This window comes from Pyrus communis, chromosome 9, assembly GCF_041283825.1.
Source record: "Pyrus communis isolate YQ-2024b chromosome 9, ASM4128382v1, whole genome shotgun sequence".
In the NCBI taxonomy this organism is placed as follows: Eukaryota; Viridiplantae; Streptophyta; class Magnoliopsida; order Rosales; family Rosaceae; genus Pyrus; species Pyrus communis.
Genome location: NC_142573.1, coordinates 4,901,667 through 4,914,664, shown reverse-complemented (window position 1 = coordinate 4,914,664; position 12,998 = coordinate 4,901,667). Strand labels below are relative to the sequence as shown.

The 12,998-nt window shown below is 42.6% G+C and overlaps 1 protein-coding gene across 2 annotated transcripts; it reads left to right on the top strand.

The window, feature by feature from the left end:
• Positions 1 to 3,303: 3,303 nt before the first annotated feature.
• On the top strand, positions 3,304 to 10,918 carry LOC148694080 (uncharacterized). Of its 2 annotated transcripts, XM_088700751.1 has the most exons (5): positions 3,304 to 3,375; positions 4,177 to 4,248; positions 4,549 to 5,978; positions 9,852 to 9,918; positions 10,720 to 10,918. In XM_088700751.1, exons 3-5 carry the CDS (start codon positions 4,553 to 4,555, stop codon positions 10,724 to 10,726), a joined length of 1,500 nt encoding a protein of 499 aa, XP_088556877.1. In that variant the 5' UTR covers positions 3,304 to 3,375; positions 4,177 to 4,248; positions 4,549 to 4,552; the 3' UTR covers positions 10,727 to 10,918. The 2 variants fall into 2 exon arrangements, with proteins under 2 accessions (XP_088556877.1, XP_088556878.1); XM_088700752.1 differs by lacking the exon at positions 10,720 to 10,918 and having other exon boundaries at positions 9,852 to 9,922.
• Positions 10,919 to 12,998: the final 2,080 nt, after the last annotated feature.

Below are 12,998 nucleotides of genomic sequence, written 5' to 3'. Positions count from 1 at the left end.
GACCATAAAATCGACAGTGTGGACATCCCCTTCCCTGTATTTACTTTGTTATCTTTTTATCCAGTCACAGACTCACAGCAAACAAAGTGCGTGTGGGATAAAAACAAGAATAGTTAAAATGTGCCTTTCGTGCACAGGTTGTGAACAGAGACGAGTGGCGATTAGATTCTGAGGAATGACAATTGGCTGGATGTCCAATCAGCCGTGTGTCATCCACCTTATCAGCTCCTGGTTTTTGGGAAGCTTCTCAAATTTCCATGGTAGAAGTTGTTTGTTCAACTCTCCATCACCAAATGGTCAATAGACTCTCACAAATACCACTCGCTAATGCCCCTAGTTTTAGTTTTCTAATCCATTGCCTAGCCTGTGGGCGACTCGTCAGGAAAGTTAATATAATTATATTTGCCCTCGCGGCTGGTGGCTGGTGGCTTGTAGGAATGATTCTACCTATATACAACAGGATGATACTATATGTACACTTTTTTTATCTCTGCATTTCCCTTTTAATTCTGGAAAATACTAATGAAACTTTCTTGAAATGGAACTCTATTTATAGATTTTCTGTCTCTTCACAGTTTAACGTTAATTCTCTCGCCAACGTTTTAATCTAAAAATTATATGACTCTTGGATTAAAGGATAGTCATTTTACTTTTTCTTTGTAGAATCCTATTCGTCAATTTTTTTCACTACAAATAAATGTCTATAGGTTTGGAGTTCTCTAAGTTTTAATACAGACGGGTCATATCTTGAAAATTTTACAAAATAGGAACTAGAAGAAAGTGTGTTAAAGGTGTGTCATCTGATCCTGACCATATATATATATATATATATATATATATATATATGTTACTAAGGTACTATATAATATCTTATTATTCATTTCTCAATTTTATTTTACTTTCTTTTTGGCCTTAGCATTGATCTATTATTTCGTCTAGAATAATGATTGGTACCCTGGTTAGCAAGAATTATTACATAAAGAAATATTTGGTATACAAAAACTTTTGTTCTATATAATTAAGAAGAATTTTTTTTTTTTGGGTGTTACGTGACTGGATGAGTAGCAATGTTGCATGCACTTTCAATTAAGCTAAGGATACTCAACTTATAAGCTTGGGTTCCTATAAATTGAGTTCAATATAAATGAGTTTAATTGTTGAGTATATATAATCATTGTCTTATGAATTTGATTTCAATAAATTATTGGATTGCAATCAATGAATTCACATCACTACAACAGAGTGCTAGAGAAATTAAACTAACACATTTTAATTCTTATATAATTAAACTCGTCATTTAAATGAATAAAGTCTTTGATGTCTCACTTATAAATTAAAAACCTCAAACTAATAATGGCAATAACCTCAATTAATTCAAGATGAGCGAATACTCGTGTGCCATGACTCAAAGGAAAGATGTACAAGAAACTCACCAAAAATACTTGTAAAGTAAAAAATAATTGAATTTAATTACAAATTATCTATATATTTGTTAACCAAATTACCTTATTAAACTTTTGTAAAGTAAATTATAATATGAATAATTTCACTCAAAATATAAAAATCGAGGGAACAAGTTTTCCAGACCTTTGGGCTTTGGCGTTTGCGGAAAGATGGACACGAGAACGTCAAGGAAAAGTTGTGTAATTTTGAATTTGGACACGCTATACCACGTGGAGGACGCAGAGGAAAGGTGGGAGCATGTGGCAACCACGCAAAATGCATATGCCTTCCAACAACACATGAACTTCACGATAACTGCGCGGGACCACCACTTTTCTGATCTGAGAATGTCAGACTCCACCCACGTTACGTGGAAAAACGTCACCTGCGTAATTATCTCTACCCGCATCACAACTTCGGCTCCTAAATTTGAGGAGGTCTTTGCAATACCGCTATTGGGTCTATGGGCGCTTCCCAAACCTATTTGCATTTGTTTTTGCAGAAATGATTAGGAGGCTTTCTTAAACGACTCCGGGTGGATTCTCTGTTAGTTAAAAGTTTAACGTTAATTATAACTTGGCGTAAAAGAAAAAATGAAATGACAAATTTTTTTATAGAAAGTCTTATTTTTGAAAGAGTTTTTAGCATTTTTTTATTTTTTTAATTTGTTTACTTATTTATTTATTGTTATTTTTATTTGTGGAATATGGTTTTTTATTTGTGTGTCTTTCTGTTAAAATTAGTGTAAGCATCTACCAAAAGTATAATCTCATTGTTTATTAGTTCACAATCTAGCTTAACAATACTGTGTGCCAAATAAAATCTAAGCACACAATATTTTGTTATGTTGAATACAAAACTTCTAGTTACATTAGAAAAATATGTTGACTCTGCTGATTGTAGCAAGGTTCAATGTATTCAACTTATATGGTTCTTGCATGCATGTGTATTCCAGCCATATTTTCCTTTTAATTTTGTTTTTCTGTTGCTATTGTACTTTTGTATGAAATAATGTATTTCCAGCCATTCAAGGATATGGAAGATAGATGAGAATTATTTTTCGTTTTGAGAGATTGTAAGAGGATTAAATAAGAATAAATTTCTCCCTTTCTTATGCTCCCATTTTGGAGATGATCGGAATGGATAAGTTGGTCTTAGTTTTTTCATTTCTTCTTTCAACGTACTTTGTAAATAGTTGCTTATTCATTTCAGTCTAATTCCTCGTACTAAGCGAGGCCTGAAGGTTTATGAATTTTTATTTATACGGAAATGTGCCCTCTCTTTTTTTTTCCAAAAAATTTGTATATTAACATAGTTAAAGTATTTACAAAATTTCTATTGAATTTTTAAGTTCTTTTCCTTCGTTTTTTTTGTTTTCTCACTCTATTATATAAAACAGTGTTGAATTGCATATTTTTGTTAGTATGAGTGAGTGTATAATTGTGACATCCCGTCCCGGAAATATCGAAATGCATGTGTGAAATTACGACTTTGCCCCTAGTTCGTTTTTGTCACGTTGTGGGTTGTTTTGTGTGGGGTGGCATGTGTTGGACCACACACACACTTCCACACACAGATACTGTCTCTCTCTCTCTCCTTCTGTCTTCTCTCTGTCTCTCCCGTGCTCCCTTTCTCTCTTCTCCATTGAAATTGTACGGACAAACCCAAAACCCCTCAAACCTTAGCAGATCGAGGGAACTAAGTACACCATCAAGCTCGTGAGGCTGAGAGGAGTCCAGTGGTACCATTTTCAGCTTGTAGATGTGTTGGTGAGGTTCCCAGGAGCTTGGGAGTGGCTCGTTGGTTGAATTTGGACGTTAGAATCCTTGGTTGTGGAGTTGGCCGGTTTTGGAAAGCTTGCACAGGTGACACGTACCCCGAGGACGAGCGTGGTCACGCGAGGCAGGGGGGCTACGACCCTTCCACGTATCAGTGAGTGGGCTTTTGTTTTCCGTATATACCTATATACATTTATATTCCCAGAAATTGATTTAAAAAGGGTTATTTGCCTTATGCCATGCTTGTTATTATTATCGTTTATGCATCATTGCACGCATTAGTAGTGGCATACATATATATATGCATATTGGGTGCTGTGGACGCACAGGTAAGTGCCAGGTAAGTGGTATTCGCATTTACATTCAGCAGTAGTTTGAGATGTTTAGAGAGCTCATAACCTGCACCCCCGGTGTTAGTGCTCCCGCCCTGAGCAGGGCACAGGCCTTCACGTGATGTTCACCTCCCGCACCTTATGCTCAGCTTGGATCCAAGCTAGGTGCACAGTCCTGTCGTACAGACCACATTAGGTGGTTCCGACTCGTAGGTGACCCGCGATTATTCGCCCAGGCTTCACGTGATCGTAGCACTTATTTACACCCAGTCCTGTCGCACAGACCACTTTAGGTGGTTCCGACTCGTGGTCAGGTTCAGATATTGGGATTGAGATTAGAGCTCTATATGCAGCCGTACAGGTCACGTTAGGTGACTCCGGCTGCCAGATTACACGATGTTGATATGATTATACCTGAGCATTTGCATATCTTTATGAGATGTCGGCATGGCATATTATCGAGCATATGGCATATATTTGAGCATGCTTAGCACATGTACTATGCGTATATATATTTTCTGGGAAGTATACAGGTTTTACGGCGAGAGGTTAGAAAGTATTTTATAAATGGTTTTCGAAGCTTTGTTTTTGCCCACTCACGCTTTTGTTTTGCGCCCCTCCAGGTTCTAGTTGCTTAGCCGTTGCGGTGGTTTCCCCAGAGGGCTTTTCGGCGTTTCTGACAGACACTCACCATTGTAGGGTCGCCTTCGAGCGTACCACTATTGTCGTTTCGTTTGGACTGCTATAGACCTGCTCTGAATTATTATTTCCCTTGTGCTAGCACCTGTTCTAGGACTTTGTATGCTAGTTTTAATTATTCGTACCTTTATATTACTACTTTATTAGCTTCCGCACGTGCACATGGCTACGTCACCTTCGTGTGACGGCCAGCACGCTCCGATCTCGGTCGGGGTGTGTCAGTTTGGTATCAGAGCCTAGGTTTGGCAGTCCTGTGTCCTTGTGAGTTTTCTAATGATTTTGGTGTCTTCTGTCAGAATTATGCCTCCTCGTCGGGAACCACGTCGTACTTCCGAGTCTAACTTCCCCGATGTCGCTCAGTTGGGGGAAGTCTTCGCTACAGCCCTTCAGTCAGTGATGCGCCCTCCCCAGAGGACTCCTCTGGAGACTATGTATAATCTGAAGTTGGATAAGTTTAAGGGCAGTGAGGGGCATGAGAATGCAGAGCGCTGGCTAGAACACGTAGAAAAGACCTTCCGTGTATTGCATAACCAGGGAAATCTCCCTATGGAGAGGTGGGTCGAGACGACCACATGGTTCCTGGATACTGAGTCTGCAGCTGGGTGGGAGCAGGAGCTTCGCAGGTTGACTCCAGAGCAGAGGACGGATTGGAATGTTTTTACAGATTTGTTCAAAAGGAGGTATGTGCCCCCTGAGTACATCGATAGAAAGAAACAGGAGTTTACTGAACTGAAGCAGCGGAAGATGTCGGCGAATGAGTACTACCGCAAGTTTACAGATTTGTCTCGTTATCATCCTGATGTCGCTGGTAATCCGGCGGAGATGCTCCGTCTCTTCCGCCAAGGTACTAAGAAGAAATGGCGTTCGATGGCGACTGCTGTCCACAACGAGACTTACCAGGACTTCTATGAGATATTGGTGAGGATCGAAGACTCTGAGAATATGTCGAGCGATAGTGATGAAGGGAAAGATGGCAATTCGAAGAAAGACGACAAAGGTAAAGGTCAGGCATCGCTCGGGCCCCGTCAGACTCAGAACTTCAAGAGGGGTGGTGCTAGCTCGAGTTCTTCGAGTGGTGGCTTCAGTGCCACTGGACAGGGTCGTGGAGGTAGATTTTCTGGTGGCGCTAGAGGCCAGAGGCAGGGTGATGGTGGGCGAGGCAGAGCCCCAGTTTGTCGCAGGTGTAACAACCGGCATTTCGGCGAGTGTAGACGTGGTAGCAGTGGTTGCTTCACGTGTGGACAGGTGGGACATAGAGCGGCGAATTGTCCCCAGGGTCAGCAGCAGCAGAAACCGCAGCAGACCTTTATGCCACCACCTGCACCGCTCCAGCAGATCCAGGGTCCTAGTAGTTACGGCCAGACGGGTCGAGGTGGTGCTTACCACTATCAGGGTGATGCTGTCCCTTATGCTCCGGGGCAGTATCAGTACCCCCAGGATCCCTATTCCCAGGGTGGCTATCCTCAGTATTCAGGCGGCTATATGCCGTATCCTCCAGCTCCAGTAGGTGGTTCTCAGTGGTACCAGGGAGGACAGTATCAGCAGGGTGAGATTGCCACTAGCAGTGCAGGGTCTTCGAGACAGTCGGGTCAGCCCAGTCAAGGGCGTGGTGCTCAGGGACGCGGCGTTCAGGCGAGCAGAGGCCGCGGCGGGCGTCAGCAGGGACAGGGGCGTCTTCACAATATTTCTCTGCAGGAGGCACAGAACAACCCAGACTTGATTATGGGTACGTTGAACATTCTTGGTTGTTTTGCTAGAGTCTTAATTGATTGTGGAGCTACACATTCCGTAATTTCTCATACATATGCTCAAGTGACGCAACCTCGCCCCACACCTCTAGGGTACGATTTAGAGTTCGCTATGCCTAGAGGAGAGAGATGTGTTGTAGATTGTGTTTACCCAGGGTGTCCAGTGATCGTAGAGGGTGTTGCCTTGTCAGCTGATCTTATCCCGTTAGATATTGTGGATTTTGATGTGATTCTGGGCACGGATTGGTTACACTTCTATCGTGCCAACATTGACTGTTACGGGAAAGTAGTTACGTTTCACTGACCTGGACTACCTGAGGTTACTTTTGTGGGTGAGCAAAGTGGGGTGAGACATGGTGTTATTTCGGCGCTGCGAGCGAAAAAGTTGTTGTCTAAAGGCTGCCAGGGGTACCTAGCACATGTGGTGTTGGATGAGGCCGCTCCTAGTAGAGTTGAGGATGTGAGAGTGGTCAGACACTTTCCTGACGTTTTTCCGGAGGATTTACCTGGTCTACCCCCAGATCGAGATGTAGAGTTCACCATTGAGTTACTTCCAGGTACTAATCCTATTTCTTTAACTCCTTATCGTATGGCTCCCGCGGAGTTAAGGGAATTGAAAGTTCAACTGCAGGAGTTAGTGGATAAGGGATTTATTCAGCCTAGTACTTCGCCTTGGGGCGCTCCAGTTCTGTTTGTGAGGAAGAAGGATGGAACTTTGAGACTGTGCATCGACTACAGGCAACTGAATCGGATGACGATTAAAAACCGTTATCCATTGCCTCGTATCGATGACTTGTTTGATCAGCTGAGAGGCGCTTGTGTATTTTCCAAGATAGACTTGAGGTCTGGTTATTATCAGCTGAAGATCAGTAGGGATGATGTCCCTAAGACGGCGTTCAGAACTCGTTACGGTCATTACGAGTTTCTGGTTATGCCATTTGGTTTGACGAATGCACCAGCCGCCTTTATGGATTTGATGAACCGGGTGTTCCAACCTTACTTGGATAGATTTGTTATTGTCTTCATTGACGATATTCTGGTGTATTCTAAGTCGAAAGCGGAGCATGTTCGACATCTTACTTTGGTGTTGAAGAGGTTGAGGGAACACCAGCTATATGCTAAGTTTAGCAAGTGCCAGTTTTGGTTAGATCAAGTTACGTTCTTGGGGCACATCATTTCTGCTCAGGGTATTTGGGTTGACCCTCAGAAGGTTGCAGCTGTAGAAAGTTGGGAGCAACCGCGAACCGTCACCGAGGTGAGAAGTTTCCTTGGATTGGCGGGGTATTATCGGAGGTTTGTTAAGGATTTTTCGGTGATTGCCTTGCCGTTGACGAGGTTAACGAGGAAGGATGTTAAATTTGAGTGGGATGATAGGTGTGAGCAGAGTTTCCAGCAGTTGAAGCATTGTCTCACTCATGCACCTGTTTTGGCACTCCCAGACGATAGTGGTGATTTTGAGGTTTACAGCGATGCTTCTTTGAATGGTCTGGGATGTGTATTGATGCAGCATGGTAGGGTGATTGCTTATGCCTCGCGGAAGTTGAAACCTCATGAGTTGAATTACCCTACGCATGATTTGGAGTTGGCTGCTATCATCTTTGCGTTGAAGTTATGGAGACACTATCTTTACGGAGAGAAGTGCAGGATCTTTACAGATCACAAGAGTCTCCAATATCTTTTTACTCAGAAGGAGCTTAACCTTCGCCAGCGGAGGTGGTTGGAGTTGCTCAGCGATTACGATTGCACGATTGATTATCATCCTGGTCGTGCGAACGTAGTGGCTGATGCACTTAGCAGGAAGTCTCAGGGTCGCATTAATGCGTTGTACGCTAGTCGTATTCCTCTTTTGGCGGATTTACGTACTACGGGAGTGAGGTTAGAAACCGAAGATCGAGATGTGGCGTTACTTGCTAATTTCCAAGTTAGGCCGATACTTGTTGATCGGGTGCTTGAAGCTCAGGTAGCTGATCAGGAGACTTAAGAACTTATTCAAGCTCGAGAGCAAGGAAAGAGGCGAGATCTCAGAGTTCGAGATTCGGATGGCATGTTAATGCTAGAGGGTAGAATGTTCGTGCCTAATAGTGGAGAATTGAAGAAAGAAATTCTCGATGAAACACATATCTCGGCTTATGCCATGCATCCAGGAGCTACTAAAATGTACCATACCATTCGACCATTTTATTATTGGCCGGGTATGAAGAGGGAGATAGCCGAGTATGTGAGTAGGTGTGCTGTTTGTCAGCAGGTTAAAGCAGAGAGGAAGAAGCCGTTTGGGTTGTTGCAGCCACTTCCCGTTCCAGAGTGGAAATGGGAAAATATCACCATGGATTTCGTGTACAAGTTGCCGCGTACACAAAATGGCTTTGACGGCATTTGGGTGATCGTTGATCGACTCACTAAATCGGCTCATTTTATTCCAGTGAGAGAGAAGTATTCTTTGAGCCGTTTAGCGGAGTTGTTCATCTCGAAGGTGGTGAAGTATCATGGTGTCCCAGTGAGTATTGTCTCGGATCGTGACCCACGATTCACATCTAAGTTTTGGGTGGCTTTTCAGGAAGCTTTGAGCACGAGATTACTTTATAGTACGGCGTATCACCCACAGACTGACGGACAGTCAGAGAGAACTATTCAGACTTTGGAGGATATGCTGCGAGCTTCGGTGTTGCAGTTTGGTGATGCTTGGCACCAGCTGTTAGATTTGATGGAATTTGCTTACAACAACAGTTTTCATTCGAGCATTGGCATGGCGCCATTTGAGGCTTTGTATGGCAGAGCTTGTCGCACACCGTTATGCTGGTCAGAGGTTGGTGAGAGAGTTTTGGTGGGTCCAGAGATTGTCGAGGAGACTACTCAGAATGTTCAGGTGATCAAGTCTAACCTGAAAGCAGCTCAGGACAGGCAGAAGAGTCTAGCGGATCGGCATGCTACTGACAGAACATATGAGGTCGGAAACTGGGTATTTCTGAAGCTTTCACCGTGGAGAGGTGTCGTACGGTTTGGGAAAAAGGGGAAGTTGAGTCCCAGGTACATTGGACCATACGTGGTCACAGAACGAGTTGGTGAGGTAGCTTACAGGTTGGAGTTACCTCCAGAGTTGGCTAGAGTGCATAATGTTTTTCACGTGTCTATACTCCGACACTATGTTGCTGATCCATCTCACGTGATACCTCCTCAACCGTTAGAGATTAATCCAGACTTGACGTATGACGAGGAACCGGTGACGATCATCGATTGGAAAGAGAAGGTTCTGAGGAACAAGACGGTGAATTTAGTGAAGGTTTTATGGAGGAACCATTCAGTTGAGGAAGCTACGTGGGAGACAGAAGACCGGATGAGGGATTTGTATCCTCGTTTGTTCTTTGGCCACTAGGGGTCATTATTTGGTTGTTTTGAATTTCGGGACGAAATTCTTTTAAGGAGGGAAGGTTGTGACATCCCGTCCCGGAAATATCGAAATGCATGTGTGAAATTACGACTTTGCCCCTAGTTCGTTTTTGTCACGTTGTGGGTTGTTTTGTGTGGGGTGGCATGTGTTGGACCACACACACACTTCCACACACAGATACTGTCTCTCTCTCTCTCTTTCTGTCTTCTCTCTGTCTCTCCCGTGCTCCCTTTCTCTCTTCTCCATTGAAATTGTACGGACAAACCCAAAACCCCTCAAACCTTAGCAGATCGAGGGAACTAAGTACACCATCAAGCTCGTGAGGCTGAGAGGAGTCCAGTGGTACCATTTTCAGCTTGTAGATGTGTTGGTGAGGTTCCCAGGAGCTTGGGAGTGGCTCGTTGGTTGAATTTGGACGTTAGAATCCTTGGTTGTGGAGTTGGCCGGTTTTGGAAAGCTTGCACAGGTGACACGTACCCCGAGGACGAGCGTGGTCACGCGAGGCAGGGGGGCTACGACCCTTCCACGTATCAGTGAGTGGGCTTTTGTTTTCCGTATATACCTATATACATTTATATTCCCAGAAATTGATTTAAAAAGGGTTATTTGCCTTATGCCATGCTTGTTATTATTATCGTTTATGCATCATTGCACGCATTAGTAGTGGCATACATATATATATGCATATTGGGTGCTGTGGACGCACAGGTAAGTGCCAGGTAAGTGGTATTCGCATTTACATTCAGCAGTAGTTTGAGATGTTTAGAGAGCTCATAACCTGCACCCCCGGTGTTAGTGCTCCCGCCCTGAGCAGGGCACAGGCCTTCACGTGATGTTCACCTCCCGCACCTTATGCTCAGCTTGGATCCAAGCTAGGTGCACAGTCCTGTCGTACAGACCACATTAGGTGGTTCCGACTCGTAGGTGACCCGCGATTATTCGCCCAGGCTTCACGTGATCGTAGCACTTATTTACACCCAGTCCTGTCGCATAGACCACTTTAGGTGGTTCCGACTCGTGGTCAGGTTCAGATATTGGGATTGAGATTAGAGCTCTATATGCAGCCGTACAGGTCACGTTAGGTGACTCCGGCTGCCAGATTACACGATGTTGATATGATTATACCTGAGCATTTGCATATCTTTATGAGATGTCGGCATGGCATATTATCGAGCATATGGCATATATTTGAGCATGCTTAGCACATGTACTATGCGTATATATATTTTCTGGGAAGTATACAGGTTTTACGGCGAGGGGTTAGAAGGTATTTTATAAATGGTTTTCGAAGCTTTGTTTTTGCCCACTCACGCTTTTGTTTTGCGCCCCTCCAGGTTCTAGTTGCTTAGCCGTTGCGGTGGTTTCCCCAGAGGGCTTTTCGGCGTTTCTGACAGACACTCACCATTGTAGGGTCGCCTTCGAGCGTACCACTATTGTCGTTTCGTTTGGACTGCTATAGACCTGCTCTGAATTATTATTTCCCTTGTGCTAGCACCTGTTCTAGGACTTTGTATGCTAGTTTTAATTATTCGTACCTTTATATTACTACTTTATTAGCTTCCGCACGTGCACATGGCTACGTCACCTTCGTGTGACGGCCAGCACGCTCCGATCTCGGTCGGGGTGTGTCAATAATAATACAACAATTAGAGAATATATTTTAGAAACGAGTAAAAAAATTAGAGTTTTAGTAACAAGTTGGACAAATTAACTGAAATTGTCACGAAAAAGATACTTGAATTTTTAAAGGTGCCTCCTCTTCTTTCAAAAATGCCCAAGCAGTCAAGCCGAATGAATTTCTTGATCCAAACGGAAAAGAAATAACAAGCATGATTTATCTCCATAAATGTGGCACCTCAAAACGTTGCTAAATGGGCTTTAGGTAAAGGAGGCCCTTTTTTTTTTTTTTTTTTTTTGGTGTTTGGGTGGAACATCAATGAACAGACTGTTGGTTCTGTGACTTCTTTGTCCTCTTAATGTGTCACTTAGCTGTTTAACATTTGGTCTTTAAACTTTTGTATTGTGTGGTCCCAAATGGCCCTTTACTATTGGATTATTCATGTGCTAGTATCTATAGAGTGGTTCTTTGTAAACCAAAGTTTCGTTTTTCTGAATTTAACTGGGCTGGGTCCTGGAAGATTTGGAACATGGCTCTTGTTCTACAAAATTATTAAAGCATCTGCTATGAAGGATGAATTCAATCTGACCTGAATAGATATATGGTTTTTCAATGGTGTGGTTAATCGCATATTTTAAAAATGTGGATATGCCGTTGATATATGGTTAATATGCCGTTGGTCAAAGTTAACGTTAGCAAATTTTGATGTTGATAATTGATATAAAAATCCAAAAAATAAACAAAATTATATGAGAGCGGTGTTTCTGCGGTGATTTACAAGTTATTTCTGAAATGATTTAATAAAACTGAAAGTAAATAAAGAAGATCAACATTGTTCCCATCACCCGAGCTCTCTACTCTTCGTAGTTATTTTGGATAAGAAGTCGATAAAATTTTGTACCAGGGAAAAGTGGAACTTCAATGCTCCAACTGTTTCCCCGAGATTAGAAGTCCAACTATTTCCGCCTTAGAAAAATTCTTATGTTTGTAAGCGATTGGTGGCAGGTCACTTTGCAGGATACTGTAACTTTCTCTGTGATTGCATTTGCATTTGGAGAGATCACAATTGGAATATGAGGAGAAGAAACTGATGCGTGTAGAGCTAGCGAGAGTCAGATAACTGCATGTTAAGGACGATGGCTTTGGCATTTTCAATTTCAATGTTTTGCTAATTTTTTGGTGGTGTAAAAGATGAATCTCTTCAAGCTATTGGAGTGAGACTAAAGAATTTGTCGATGGAAAAAGGAATGTAGGGTTATGTATGTGAAGATGTTACCGTTACATCCGATACTACGGAGTAAAAGCGTGTTGAATTGCTCGATACTTGGCAGATGAACAATGCTAAAATTATTACTTGGATCATCAATGCTGTTGTAATTGACCATTGGCGTGCAACTTGCAAAGTTTTCTACATTTAGAGAAGTTTGGGATCATTTAGCAATGTTGTATATGAAATCTAATTTTGCTTGGATTTATTAATTAGAGATTGACATACGGTCTAACCGTCTAACCAACAAGGCGATAAAAGCATTGAAGACTTTAATAATACAATGACTGGGCTTTTGGGATCAACTTGCATAGAACCTGCAGGACTTAGCTTTAAGACTGCAGTTGTTCAATCTAATACACCTATGCATTGTCCGTGTTGTCTTCTTTTGTTTTGCCTACCAATCCATTTGATATCTGCATCTATTGCCTACCAACTATGCTTCTTGCCGACCACTTGTCTGACAATGCCTATCAACTATAAGGCAGAGCAAAATGATTGAGCCTAGATGGGGTGAAGTGGCTGGTGTGTTACAACCGAACCACCAACAATGTTTGCCTAGCTGAAATGATTGAGCCTCGTTTTAGTTGACCTGGTGAGGCTAAAAATGATAGAAACACGTTTTGGTTGACCTGATGAGGCTAAAAATGATTGAGCATGGTTATATGAATAGCCAAGTCTGGTACAGCTAAAATTTTATGCTTACTTTGTTATTAGTAACACAGTAG

Coding starts and splice junctions, on each gene's coding strand:
- LOC148694080 (XM_088700751.1), top strand. CDS start 4,553: ATGCCTCCTCGTCGGGAACCACGTCGTACTTCCGAGTCTAACTTCCCC. Junction 5,979..9,851: donor CAACCCAGACTTGATTATGG/GTACGTTGAACA, acceptor AAGCTTGCACAG/GTGACACGTACCCCGAGGAC.